Raw genomic sequence first — 14,321 nt, 5'->3', positions numbered from 1 at the left:
AAGTTTTGGGGGGTCGCAAATTCCAACAGGAGTCATTTGGGGGGGCCTTGGGTGAAAAAGGTTGGGAACCCCTGGTTTATAGCATAACGTTAGCATTTTGCTTCTGGCGAATAGATTTATGATTCGAAAATTATAAAAGTAGTACATGTGGATATTATCCTGCTGAACAAAACGTGATCCGTCTCTTAAATGTGTTTCAACCACAGACCTTATTTCCAGCTATTTTCCAAAATCCTATGGAGAAATTGCATTGCGTTTTTGAGGAAGGAACCAGAAGGAGGGTTCTCTATGGCTAGTAGCCGTTAGCTAGCATAGTCCAGTAAGTTGTATTGTAATGTCTTAAAAGGATTCACAAACTCACAAAACTACTACCTTGCTCTTCTTAAAGTGCTTACAATACTTGCTGACTGGACTTAATAACAGTTTTGGTGTATATTTAATGGTTTTCTTCGTCTCTGATTATGCACAAATGATTAATGAAGCTCTTACCTTATTCATTGCTTTAACAAGTGCGACGTGGCGACACACGCGTTCTTATTAAAGAGAGGCGAAGCCCCTCCCCTTCCGGGTTCCTCCACCTTATTCGGAAAAAATATGCATTGAAATCAATGGAGAGAGAAAGATTATATTTCGATCCCGTTTGAATTGTGCAACGGATTACACGTAATGATGTTTGTCAATCTTACATAATAATTTCCATGTAAAAAAAGTCACATTTTGTCCTAAAACTGTAGAAATGTAAGACAATGAAAAATACGCAAAATACTACAAATCCCAGATTCCCGCATGCTGGCTCTTATGAACCGACTGACTCCCCTTGTGTGTATGTACAGCTCTCAAAATGCCCAGACTTGTAGTGATTTTCACCTCTTTTAATACTTGTAATACCACATTACGTCACACGTTTGTTGCGCGCCCGTGATTTAAAGTCTCTTTATTTAAAAAAAAAATACGGGGAATACGGAGCTCGGGGACTCCCTGCTCCCTGGTTATGGCTAGAAAGGATCCGTCTTGTGTAAATATGACGTCACGTTCTCGTTGTAACTCTCGTTGGAGCGGCTCGGAAACACCTACAGCAGTAACATGCAACATACACATTAATGCAGCAGTAATATTAATAGAGAAACATCAGACATAATAGTAAAACACTGAAAGGGAACTTTGTATTGCACCAGGAGCTATCTTGGGACTTTTACTGCGACAACGTTGACTTGCCTGTGAATAAAAAACGTAAACATTCAGCCACGTGACTTGCAAACTATCGCGATAGTTTTACACTAGACGGATCCTTTCGAGCCATAACCCGGCTGCATCTATCGTTATTCCCAGCGCCGTATACCACGCCCACTTCCGCATTACGCAAGGATCGACATAGCTCTACGCGATAGCGTCATAGACATGGCACACCCGCGAAATCTGAATCTGACAAGCAAAATACCGTCCTTATAAACGCTGCATAATATCCAATATAATAGTGCTTCTTTGTCAATATGACTGACGACCACACTTATGCAGTGCTGAGGTAATGTTAACACCCGCGAAATCTGAATCTGACAAGCAAAATACCGTCCTTATAAACGCTGCATAATATACAATATAATAGTGCTTCTTTGTCAATATGACTGACGACCACACTTATGCAGTGCTGAGGTAATGTTAATTCATCATTTAATATTAATCCCTGATGGATATAAGAGGGATACATTTCCAAACATCTGTATATATAGCCTATATATAATGTTTCGTTTTTTTGTTTGTCATGTAACATGTTAACGTTTATTTAATATTTTATAGACATTTATAATATGTTATAAATGTCTATTTTAACATTAATAATGTATTAACGTTTTGCCATGTAAAAATGAAATGTTGGGACATTTATAAAAATGTATTCCTGTACATAAAAGTGCTTTCCAGAGGTGTAAGAAGTGATAAGATCTTGTACTTGAGTAAAGGTACAAGACGAGATCATTCCGATCATGGCACATGTGTGTAAGTAACAAGTATGCTGTATAATCTGCAACAACTGTCAGGCGGTGTTATTGATTATCTTTGCAAAAGAGCCCCCACCAATATTGATTTTGAAAAATATATTTTAATTGAAATATGGGAGCAAAAACAAAAGGGTAGAATTGATCATACCATATTATGTTATTATTGGAACTATTATTATTAATTATTATAATAATTATTAATTATTATATTGTGTTGTTTTGTTTGTATATATATGTATGTGTGTGTGTACAAATTAATTAATATAAAGTGTATATATGTGAGTGTGTGTGTATAAATGAATGAATACATCTGTGTGTATAAATGAATAAATACACGTGTGAGTACATATAAGTGTGTGTTTATATATATATGTTTATAAATGAATACATTTGTGTATATATATATAAGATAGTATCATTAAATAATGCTGTGTGTGTATAAATGAATGAATACATCTGTGTGTATAAATGAATAAATACATGTGTGAGTACATATAAGTGTGTGTTTATATATATATATGTATATGTTTATAAATGAATAAATGTGTGTATATATATATATATATATATATATATATAAAATAGTATCATTAAATAATGCTGTCAGATAAATGAAGTAGGCTACACAGTAATAGTCAAGGTTATATTCAATATTCTGCTCTTACACCAGCTGAGATGATAAAACACCAGTAATACAATCTCAGGACTCTGGATCGTTTACTTTCAGTCAACAAATCCTTTGGAAAGACAAAAAACAACTATTCAATATCCCGCTTTACACCGCGACCGCTATAACTGCCGAAGATGAAGTCTATGATGCTAAAGCTACGTTCTTGCGTAATGTGGAAGTGGGCGTGGTTAAATCTAAACTGGGTTGGAATAACGATAGACGCAACCCGGCTCCCTGTGCGCAGATGCGACGCATCATATGACGTCACATGTTTGGCATGCGTCGATTGAAAATGCTTTATTTAAAACAAAAACAAGGACAATAAACAAAGCAGTCTTCACAACGGCCAGACAAAATACTTTGAGCCGCCCTATAGCCAAAGCCCGAGACACTATATAAAGCATAATAAAGACAATATATAGAGAGCATAATGTTTTTAATGCAATGCAGTCTAAAAGTCTCTTTATTTAAAAAATACGGGGAATACGGAGCTCGGGGTCTCCCGGCTGCGTCTGTCGTTTACTTTCAGTCAACAAATCCTTTGGAAAGACAAAAAACAACTATTCAATATCCTGCTTTACACCGCGACCGCTATAACTGCCGAAGATGAAGTCTATGACGCTAAAGCTACGTTCTTGCGTAATGCGGAAGTGGTTAAATCTAAACTGGGTTGGAATAACGATAGATGCCTCCCGGCTCCCTGTGCTCAGATGCGACGCATCATATGACGTCACATGTTTGGCATGCGCCGATTGAAAATGCTTTATTTAAAACAAAAACAAGGACAATAAACAAAGCAGTCTTCACAACGGCCTGACAAAATACTTTGAGCCGCCCTATAACCAAAGCCCGAGACACTATATAAAGCATAATAAAGACAATATATAGAGAGCATAATGTTTTTAATACAATGTAGTCTCGCAACGTAGGCTTCAGCAGAATGGCCCGCGGTGGGTAGCATTCGCTCGCGATCTCAAGTCGTCTGTATAAACGAACTACAGCAGGGTCGCTGCTTCAACGTCACGCCAACTTAAGATCCATATTCAAACATACAGACTCTAGTCTAAAACGTATAGGTTGAAGCGTTTGTTTGAACAGTTTGCAGGAGGCAGGTACTTGCTTTCAAGCGGAACAGGGCAAACACACTTAGCGGGAGTGTTTACGTGTTTGGTGTAATGACGTAAAACGGCCTGGACAACTTCTGTAGTCCTATTCAGGTCTTATTCAGCCACATGTTAACAACCATCGTTTTTCAAATGTGTAACCTCTTCAAAATTCACCAGCGGGGTCACAGCTGATGTATTTAATGTTGTAGAACAACACGTGAGCTGTCTCTTCAATTTGTGTCAAACACAGACCTTATTTGGAGCTATTTTTCCAAAATCCTATGGAGAAATTGCATTGCCTTTTATCGAAGGAACCGGAAGTGGTAAAAATGCTAACTTACTTCCGGGTTTTAGGACGCGTCACTGAAGTTCTCTATTAGCTATTAGCTCGTAGAATTTTACATTTTAATAGGGTATGACTATGAGTGAATTGACTGAATGACACCCAATAAGAGCAGTCCAAATGATTATTCCTACATGTTTATGACAGATGTGTATCTTATGCACAGCCCTTCAAATATAGTGTTACTTTTATTTGTCAAATATAATCATACTTTACCTTTTACTTATCCCACAGAGGGGACATTTACAAACATTTTACTTTAATTAAGAGGCATGCATACATTTAAGATAACAAAAATAAATGACAATTTATGAAACTACACATCCAGGTTGAACACAAAAGATAGTGTAAAAGGTACCTTGGCTAATTTTCTAAATATTGTGTCTCTTTTTTCCACACAGGTCTTTTGAAGTTGATATACCCCTGTGATCTCCCATTCAATCATCCACCCAAAGGCACTTTTAAGAGCCACATTTGTTTTGCCAAACCGTCCTTTTCAGTGTGCCTTGTCCTTACCTGTGTTGCTGTCTGTGCATCTCTCTCTCTCTCTCTCTCTCACTTTTGCATAATTCTCTCGCTATCTGTGCTTACTCCAGTTTTGTCCATCTCTTTGTCCACTATTGCTTTTCTATTTTTGTATATATTACTGTTTGTCTGTCTTGGAGATATGACCTGACCAAAGTTACGGCCGTGCCCTACTTGCCAGACTCTTAATAGGGCAAGCATCAAAACGTGCACTGTCTGTTACGAGACCCTGTCAACAATGACGAAAATCATAAAAAAGGCAGCAACCCTGGACAGCAAATGGGGGCAAGGAGTGGTTAGGAATCGCAACGTTAACCGCATCATTGATTCTGCCCGTATTGCAATAAGTAAAAAATGCTCATAGCTCATTAATGTCTGCTAAGTGAAATTAAGCTTTATTTGTTTAACATATCATAAGACAATGTGATCAGGCTTTTTAATAAAAACACATAGTCTCATTTTCATCAGTTTCTGTCATCCTGCAGGGATACTTTTTACATCTTTGAGTTGATTTGAACAAATGAATATTATTTAAATAATTAACTCAGTCTAAATAAGCATTTCGGCTCCTACAATATTGATATCAGGGTTTTTAGTCAAAAGTCCAACCCCAGGTAGAAGCCATCTCTACCTATGTATTATGTTAAAGAGCAACAATAGTCAGTGTTTCCTATCAAATAATAATCCTGAGTCCTCAGGATGGCGATCGCAGGAACGGCAGAGGCACCTTTTCCCTTACATCTTTATGACCATTGGTCTTACACAATGCAAGATCAAATGTTGTTGTTTCTATGGTTTATCGAAATCAAACAATTTGTCGCTAAATAATATCTAACATCATATTCAATTAGCTGTCCTTGAAATTAAGTAGCTTTCTACAGTACTAATGTAGTGGTTTGAACTAATGTGTTGCAACTGCTTCTTTTCATTTCAGGTGTTGAAACTTGAGGCTCTGGGCTTCAAGCCAATTTTATTTTATGGGCATAGAGACAAGAAATCTCCAAATAAGTGGGTAGAAGATGTCATGACCCATTTCGCCGCTTCTTCTGTGACCAAAGCCATTTTGGATAAGATGCGGAGGGTGTATGAAGTCCTTCTAACTCAGGGTAAGAGTATTTTCTTGTTTATTTTAGACCCCACTTGTGTGCCTCTCCGTTTTTACTTAATAAATAATACTGACGTCTGTACCTGACACTCCCCCAGCAGAACAATCACAGACAGCTCAGCAGCCACAGAGCGCCAGCGCAGAGCAGCCAGAGCAGCCACAGAGCGCCAGCGCAGAGCAGCCACAGAGCGCCAGCGCAGAACAGCCACAGAACGCCAACGCAGAGCAGCCACAGAGCGCCAGCGCAGAGCAGCCACAGAGTGCCAGCGCAGAGCAGCCAGAGCAGCCACAGAGCGCCAGCGCCGAGCAGCCACAGAGTGCCAGCGCAGAGCAGCCACAGAGCGCCAGCGCAGAGCAGCCACAGAGCGCCAGCGCAGAGAAGCCACAGAGCTCCAGTGCAGAGCAGCCAGAGTTCTTTGTTCTGAATCTCATGACTTGCCCCACCTCGCCCTCTTCTTCTCCATCCTCAGCCTCAACAAACATGCCACCACCACAGACATTTTCACTCAAAAAGGAGGGGCCACAAAAAAAGAAAAAGAAAACAGTTGGTAAGTTTTGCATTGGAAATATTACACACTATTATTACATTCGCTTCCTGACAAATTTGACTTGTTGCATTTATCGGGTAGTAAAACCAGTCTTCATCGCATCACCAGGTCTTTGAATTTGTAAGCCTGAACACAGATTGTTATTCTTTAGTTATTATTTGTATTCTTTAATAAATAAATAAACAATAAACTTGACTTTGACCTTGACCTATTTGGTGTTATTTTGGAACGCCATGGTTAATGTCAACCCTAACTTAAAGGAGGGGTAGGTAAGTTTGAGAAACCGGCTCGAGATACACTTTTTGTTGTATTCCATGGAATGCTCTTAATATCCTGATAGCAATGCATATTGTAATTGCTTTGAAAAAAAATCCATAACAAAATTTCATCTGTGGAAGCCGTAATACTGTAAGAACTACGTCAGCAGCCGCTGCAGGACATTTTCACCATGGCAGAGTCTGCTTCAACATCATCAACCGGTCGCTCCATCAGAACAACCTTCTGGATCCGCACCAGTCTGGTTTCAAGGCAGGTCACTCAACAGAAACTGCTCTCCTTGCTGTCTCTGACAAACTGCACACTGCTAAAGCAGCCTCCCTCTCCTCTGTCATCATCCTTCTGGACCTGTCTGCTGCATTCGACACGGTGAACCATCGGATCCTCCTTCGCACTGTCCAAGAACTTGGAGTTTCAGGCACTGCACTTTCCCTCCTCACCTCATACCTCAACGACCGCACCTACAGGGTTACTTGGAGAGGGTCCGAGTCCGACCCTTGTCAATTAACTACAGGGGTCCCTCAGGGCTCGGTTCTTGGTCCCCTCCTCTTCTCCCTGTACACAAACTCGCTCGGGTCTGTCATTAGCCCGCATGGTTTTTCATACCACTGCTACGCTGACGACACCCAACTAATTCTGTCCTTTCCCCGCTCAGAGACCCAGGTCGTCGCACGCATCTCTGCTTGCCTAGCAGACATCTCTCGGTGGATGTCTGCTCATCACCTCAAGCTCAACCTTGACAAGACTGAACTGCTCTTCCTTCCGGGAAAAGATTGTCCCACTGTTGACCTAACAATCAACATCGGCACCTCTGTTGTTTCCCCGACTCAGACTGCAAGGAATCTGGGTGTGGTCCTAGATAACAAACTGTCCTTCACTGCAAACATCGCTGCTACAACCCGCTGCTGCAGATACACGCTTTACAACATCAGGAGGATACGTCCCCAGCTGACCCAGACATCAGCGCAGATTCTGGTCCAGGCTCTCGTCATCTCACGCCTAGACTACTGCAACTCCCTCCTGGCTGGTCTACCTGCATGTGCCATCCGACCTCTGCAGCTCATCCAGAATGCAGCGGCTCGTCTGGTCTTCAACCTTCCCAAATTCTCCCACACCACACCGCTCCTCCGCTCCCTTCACTGGCTTCCAGTAACTGCTAGAATCCACTTCAAGACACTGGTACTTGCGTACCATGCTGCGAATGGATCTGGCCCTTCCTACATCCAGGACATGGTTAAACCGTACACCCCAGCACGTGCACTCCGCTCTGCATCAGCCAAACAGCTCGCTGCACCCGCACTGCGAGGGGGACCCAAGTTCCCGTCAGCAAAAACACGTGGGTTTGCTATCCTGGCTCCAAAATGGTGGAATGAGCTCCCCATTGAAATCAGGACAGCAGATAGCTTACACATCTTCCGACGCAAACTGAAAACTCATCTCTTTAGACTCCACTTCGAGCGATAAAATTACTAACAAAGCACTTATATACTAATAAAGGGCTGGCTTTCTAAATGCCAGTTGAGTAGCACTTGAAATGTTTGGCTCTATGAAACCTGATGTACTTATATGATTCTGTTTTCTTAAAGGTTGTATCTTCCTGGTCGAATGCACTTATTGTAAGTCGCTTTCGATAAAAGCGTCAGCTAAATGCAATGTAATGTAATGTAATGCTAAAGAAAAACTACTGGAGCAAATTATGAAGAAAAAGAAAGTGGAAACTAGGGGAAGTCAAACCATATTCAATATCGGAGTTGCTTTTCAACGATGCTTATGGAGCACACCGAGCTGATATGTAACGTTACCGCAGCCTGCTCTCGTCAGCTAGACGTAACATTTGTAATACATTTTCACAAAAGAAATATGCTAGCTTCAAAAATATAAGCACTGACAATAACTGTGTTATACATTTGTTTTACATTCATTATCATGATCTTGTGCGCGTTCATGTGTGTTGGAGGAGGTGCTCTGTAGGAAGTCTGAAGGAAGGGGCGGATTCTTTTTGGTTGTGTACTTTGGAATTTTTGTGCACTCGAGCCGGTTTCTTAAACTTACCTACTGCTCCTTTAACCTAAGAGGGTTATGATGAATACAATGTGTTGGACTCATATTTGATTCAGCCATCAAACATCACATTCATGACCTAATAAACTTTTTTTGTTATTTAAGGTTGCCGCAAATGTAACCTTCAGAAGGTCTTCCTCTTTGACAAGGTACTTGGAAGAAGAATGAATGAGGTAAGATATACAAGGCTTAATCGTATATATTTCTGTTGTGAGGGCCTTACTCATTAACTCATTCAGGCCTTTACAAGAAATACTAAAAGTAATATAAGTAATATCCAGTAACTGCTTAAAATTATAAATGATTGTTCCCTGTGTGTTTTATGTGTTTGTGTAGGGGAAAGCAGAGTGTGAAATATGCTGGTTGCCTTGCTCTGTGTGGTAAGAAGTAGTAAATATTGCATTTATACATATTTGTATTGTTTTTAAACCTTTGATGACAAAACTGCGTGTTGTTTTCTGCCCTTTAAAATCCAACATAGTGTTTGATTACGTAACCAAAGTATTACAAAAACGTCCCTATCTTTGTAGCATCAAAACAAAAGTAGCACACAGAAATATATGTATTGGCTACAGTTCCTAAGTTGGGGACCGCAGTTAAGTATGCTCCTTTTTTTAAACCAATGATAAAGTGCTTTTTGCCTGAGGTAAATAGGATTGTGTTGGGATTTATTCCAGGAGCGCTGTATCATTATATACATGAGCAGAACATAGCAGTGAGGAAAAGCAGGGAAATGAGGACGAAGAGGAGAGCACTGATGAATGAAAGATGCCGTCACTATCCTTATCCCTGTGTGTTATAACTACTCCTTGAAACACAAAACCTGAACCTCATTAAAACCATGATTTAAGTTGCAAAGTCCCCCTTTAACAACATTAAACCTGGCCGCTGTACAATAGCTGCCCACTGCTCCTAGTACTAGGATGGGTTAAATGCAGAGAACACTTTTCCCTGTGCATGTATGTGTGACCATTAAACAGGGTTTCATCCTCCAATTCTATAGGTAAAGGTCCCATGTCATGCTTTTCCGGTTATTACCCGTCCCCTTGTGTGTTATGAAGGTTTTAATGCATGTAAACGGTCTGCAGAGTCACAAACCCTCAAAGTACACCCTGTAGCGAGTAAAACTTTTTTTCCATTGTTTTCTTCCGGGGCAGGTTGACGTCACTAAGTCCAAATGGACCAATAGGCACACAGCTATAGAACAATAGGCAAACTCTGCCAGGGCAGACTCCCGAGCAGCTCAGTATTCCGCCCCGCGAGGCCCCCGGAGCGGACAGTGTGAGGTGGATTTCCCGTTGTGTTTCCCTGGAGGCTGAATATACACCAAGTGCCATGAAAAACCACGGCACCCAGACCCCACGCAGCAACAAGGAAACAACACCAGTAATCCAGCTCACACTGCCCGCTCCAGCAACGAGCCCCGCAACGTCCCCCAAACACGGCACCCAGACCCCACGCAGCATTCTCATCTGTTTGTCGTCACTGGTGTCATTTTCTGGTTGCCAACAAATGCCATTGTAACACATAAACACTGATGTTCCACAGTAATGGTGGTGGACTCATCAGAGCATAGTGGGCTTACAGGGGGGTGGGGCAGGAGCTCCAACAAGCCGTTTAGGACAGAGAGTGAATACACATACTTTACAGAGATGCTGTATGAGAAACCAATGTGAGTTTGGAACATTGCACAATATAAATCTATTCTAGTATACCTCAACAATGGAATTATGATCAGAATATAATAAATAATAAAGGCCTCTTTTAAATGAGTCCTTCTAAATCATTTATTGGTAAAATATGTTTGTGTTTAATTTTTTCATCAATGATCTTAAAATGTGATCTTTGTTCTCAGGACACTTTGTGCATTTCACAGTAACCGAACCTGGGATAACACATGGGAGCCTGCCTGTAATTTTGAGTTTCTCACTGCCACACCCGAGTCGCCAGGTCCCTCTGGTTCAGCATGAGAGCTGCCTGGTCAATGTGTTGTGGATCCAGGCAACACATACAATATGTACATATGTTTACTGTGTTTATGTATCTATGTCTTTATTTGTGTAAATGTTTCGGATATGGAAATGTTTTATTTGTTGCAGTGTCATTTAGTATTTGAAAAATAAACACTTATTGTTTGATCATGGGCTCTATATTTATTGAGACAGTAAGCACAGCGTGTCACTCGATTGATTTTTTTTACAACCCTCTTGCTTCGCAAACCGGAAAACACTTTATAAAAATACTATCTAACTAGTTTTTTTTTCGTCCGTTTGTCCGTCCGACTGACGGACAACTTCTCACTTCATAAAAGAAGAAGTGTAGATCGCAAAATAATTAAACAAGCAAGTGCCTGTTTTTCATGGCCAAGGACAGGTTCCTTGAACACAACACGAGCGTAACGTGTCTTCACGTGGTTATGTCTCGTCTGAAAGGAGTGTAGACTAGAGTGCTTACGGAGAGCACCGGAACGCCGCTCCAGCTCTTCAAATATTGCAGTACCCATAAGGAGCCGTACAAATGCTGCAGTGTTTGCGTGGCTGTGTCTTTAGTTGTAAGCACAGTGGCGATCTGTTATTAGCATCTGGTTAGATAGCTATGCTAACAAATTTAAAGAGCTTTTCTACAACCAGGTGGAAGAGAGCTCTCTCCTGAGAGGCTCAAATAACCTCAGCTCAGTGAGGTTAAGTCACACCTTGATATGATCATTATAATTATTAATGAGAAATTAGAGACTAAATGAAAAACAGGTATAAAATACTATATGACAGTAACAAAAAAGTTGTTAATAAGTGATTTGTAAAATATCCTTACAGTTCTGTTTCAAATGGGTGTTGAGAGATGTATCCATAGATCTCCTCATGTTGCTCTCAAAGTGCACCAGATTGATGCTTTTAACTTCAATATTTAAAAAAAACATCTTCCCGGGGGAGCATGCCCCCGGACCCCCCTAGAGGAGGTTAGGTCCCCCCCACTTAAATCATGTTCACATGGATACATTTGCACACATCTTGTGTCCATATCTTTCTGTTTTGGTGGTCATGCCACACCGTGCGCATGCATGCGCGAGTCATGGTAAATATATTTGGATTAAGAGGTTGCTTTTTCTTTGCACAGCTTGAAAGAAAGGCCAAATGAATTGGCTGGGATTTTAGTTTTTTTAAGCAGAGGTTGAGTTCAATCATTTGTACGGCCCTCGGAGGATGTTGTAAACATTGAAAGGAAAAAGGTTCCCCACCCCTGCTGTAAATGATAATATAAACCCTTGATTTATAACTTAACATCTCTGTCTCCTATTGATCTGAGTATATAATAATGAATAGCCATTTAATTGAAGCATTATAGCACAGGCCTTTGTCAGATGGTATATTAAGCTGTTTTTTTCCTGCTCCGAATAGTTCTCTTTTTTCACCATACCTGTGTATGCATCACTGATTTGGTATAGCCCTACCCAAAAGTTTGAATGTTCTCATATATCACAGGCCCACCCTGTCTCGTCAAAATTACGTTCCGACAGAAATAAACTGCATTCCCAATTACGTTTTGGTAGAACGTATTTTCTCCCACTTTACGTTTGTTTTGGAAGTAACTCTACCTTTATTTTCTACATATATTTGCCATTTATTGTCTTGCTTTCCTACAATGCGCCTGACCGGCACGGGGCTGCTTATTATAAATGCATTGTAAAAAAAATCGTTCGGCTGCATTAAATATTACATTATTATGAGATTTGGCTCAGAACGGACACCGGAAACTGACACCGTTTTTAATTTCACAATAAAGTTGATAGTAATATTATGTTTGATATGTATTATGTTTTATTAACTTGACCACTGGGTCATGTTATTAAGACCCTCTTTTCTGTTGGTTTGGTGTTACAAATATCCAAACAATATATGGATAACAACAACATACATACGTCATAAACTAAACTGTAAACAGTAGTATATTTTATTGTGTTAACACTTATCGTGACCGTTTGAAACGCCTAGTGGTTAAAGCATGTTATTGAATTTCTTTGTTGATATGTTAGATTGTATGAAAAATACATATATTAAGAGTACATACAAAATAGGGGGAAAGTAGATGGTCAATGATAGAAATATAGATGAAAATATCAAGAAGATACTATAAGTGATCTCTACAATAAAACAGTTTAGTGCCGGATGTACAAAGATATTAATAGGAGGATGTGCAAAACAGCCAAAATTAACCTTTATTCAAACATTAAAGAATACTTTAAGTTAAGGTCTTCTTTTAAATAACAAAGTACTTAAAGTCTAATATATTGCATAGTTTGTTGTTGGACTTGACAATCGACTTTCCTGCATTTATATTAATCCCGTGACCCGTTTCAAGTTAAAGTTATATAATAACTACGCTCTAGTTTGTTTATCGGAACAAGGTTTCACGATATCCTCCACAGCAGCTATAGAAACACTACAAAACTTATTTTGACAATTTTAGCCAAGTCTGAAGGTCTCTAAAGAAAAAAGTGTATAATTTGGTGTTGACCAAGCAGCATTTTGTGGGTGACTCGGGGTCAAATTTGGCCCAATCAAGATTCATCTTTGACTTTAGACACACCCCCCCCCCCCCCAAACACTAACACTTGAACCTGAACTCACACATGCACAATATGTGGTGTAATGTGTTTTGGGGCCATAACATTAAATGACAACAGGATTATACAGTTATGAATGCATTATAAGTTAGTTATGATGTAGTTAAAACAATATTGGATGATAGTCATTTTTGTTGTGTTTTTGGACTGAGATAAATGTAAGTGTTATACAAGTTCATTTGAATAACAGAAAAACTCCATCCATCCATCCATCTTCTCCCGCTTATCCGTGCTCGGGTCACGGAGGTAGCAGTTCCAGCAGACAGAAAGACTGTCAATCAAAATGCATCCTTGGCATCTCAGGAAATTGGATCCCTTATTGTGAAAGTAATGTTTTAACTAACAGCTAGAATAGCTATATTGACACTAATTATGTGTAGGCATACAATATACTAACAAAGAAATAAATTAATAACACCTGTACACAGATATATATCTTTATTTATTCCCAAACATACACAAACTTTGATGTGTCTGATGTAAACATTACAAATATTGCAAAGGATATTTATTTAGAAAGAACATTCAAGGATCAGATGAGTTTTCATAGTATATATATATATATGGAATCTAGCTATTTAGTCAGCATAAACTTCAGATAATTCCAGGAGAACGGGATTCTGAATTGGAGATTACTGAAGCTCCTGAATATTCTTATATTCTTTATTGTAAAACTGTAACACACAAGAAAAATACATTGTTTTACAGTTGCAATGAGATAAGTATACATGACAGGTATACAGAAACACGACATAAATGACCATGCTATGGCTAGGCTAGTTAGACAGCTTAGAAGGCTAACAAACTAATCTATTTTATAAGTGAAGAGAAAACAAGAGTTTAGCTAAATGCTAACAGTGCTAAGCTAACAACGAGCTAATATGCTAAGATAACGACGAGCTAGTATGCTAAAGACGCTAAGCTAACAACGAGCTAATATGCCAAGGAGGCTAAGCTAACAACGAGGTAATATGCCAAGGAGGCTAAGCTAACAACGAGCTAATACGCTAACGAATTACATTGTCATTGACGTGAGGCGTTAGCTTAGGCCTAGTGGTGCAGATGCAGTTTA

The 14,321-nt window shown here is 39.7% G+C and overlaps 1 protein-coding gene across 3 annotated transcripts in view; it reads left to right on the top strand.

The window, feature by feature from the left end:
- The window catches only part of LOC307029978 (uncharacterized protein), a 51,011-nt gene extending 40,244 nt beyond the window's left edge, over window positions 1-10,767 (top strand). Inside the window, exons 2-6 of one of the 3 annotated variants that reach the window (XM_079666185.1) lie at window positions 5,573-5,744; window positions 5,845-6,291; window positions 8,734-8,801; window positions 8,965-9,008; window positions 10,484-10,767. In XM_079666185.1, coding sequence (XP_079522311.1) covers window positions 5,573-5,744; window positions 5,845-6,291; window positions 8,734-8,801; window positions 8,965-9,008; window positions 10,484-10,598 — 846 coding nt within the window. In that variant the 3' untranslated portion in view covers window positions 10,599-10,767. Of the gene's footprint in view, window positions 1-5,572; window positions 5,745-5,841; window positions 6,292-8,733; window positions 8,802-8,964; window positions 9,009-10,483 lie in introns of all 3 variants that reach the window. The other 2 variants (XM_079666184.1, XM_079666186.1) reach the window with 2 other exon arrangements.
- The last annotated feature ends 3,554 nt before the right edge of the window (window positions 10,768-14,321 follow it).

This window comes from Notothenia rossii (genome assembly GCF_949606895.1).
Source record: "Notothenia rossii genome assembly, chromosome: 2".
NCBI classification, from domain to species: domain Eukaryota; kingdom Metazoa; phylum Chordata; class Actinopteri; order Perciformes; family Nototheniidae; genus Notothenia; species Notothenia rossii.
The sequence above is the reverse complement of the archived record's forward strand: the minus strand, read 5'-3'. Positions and strand labels throughout refer to the sequence as shown.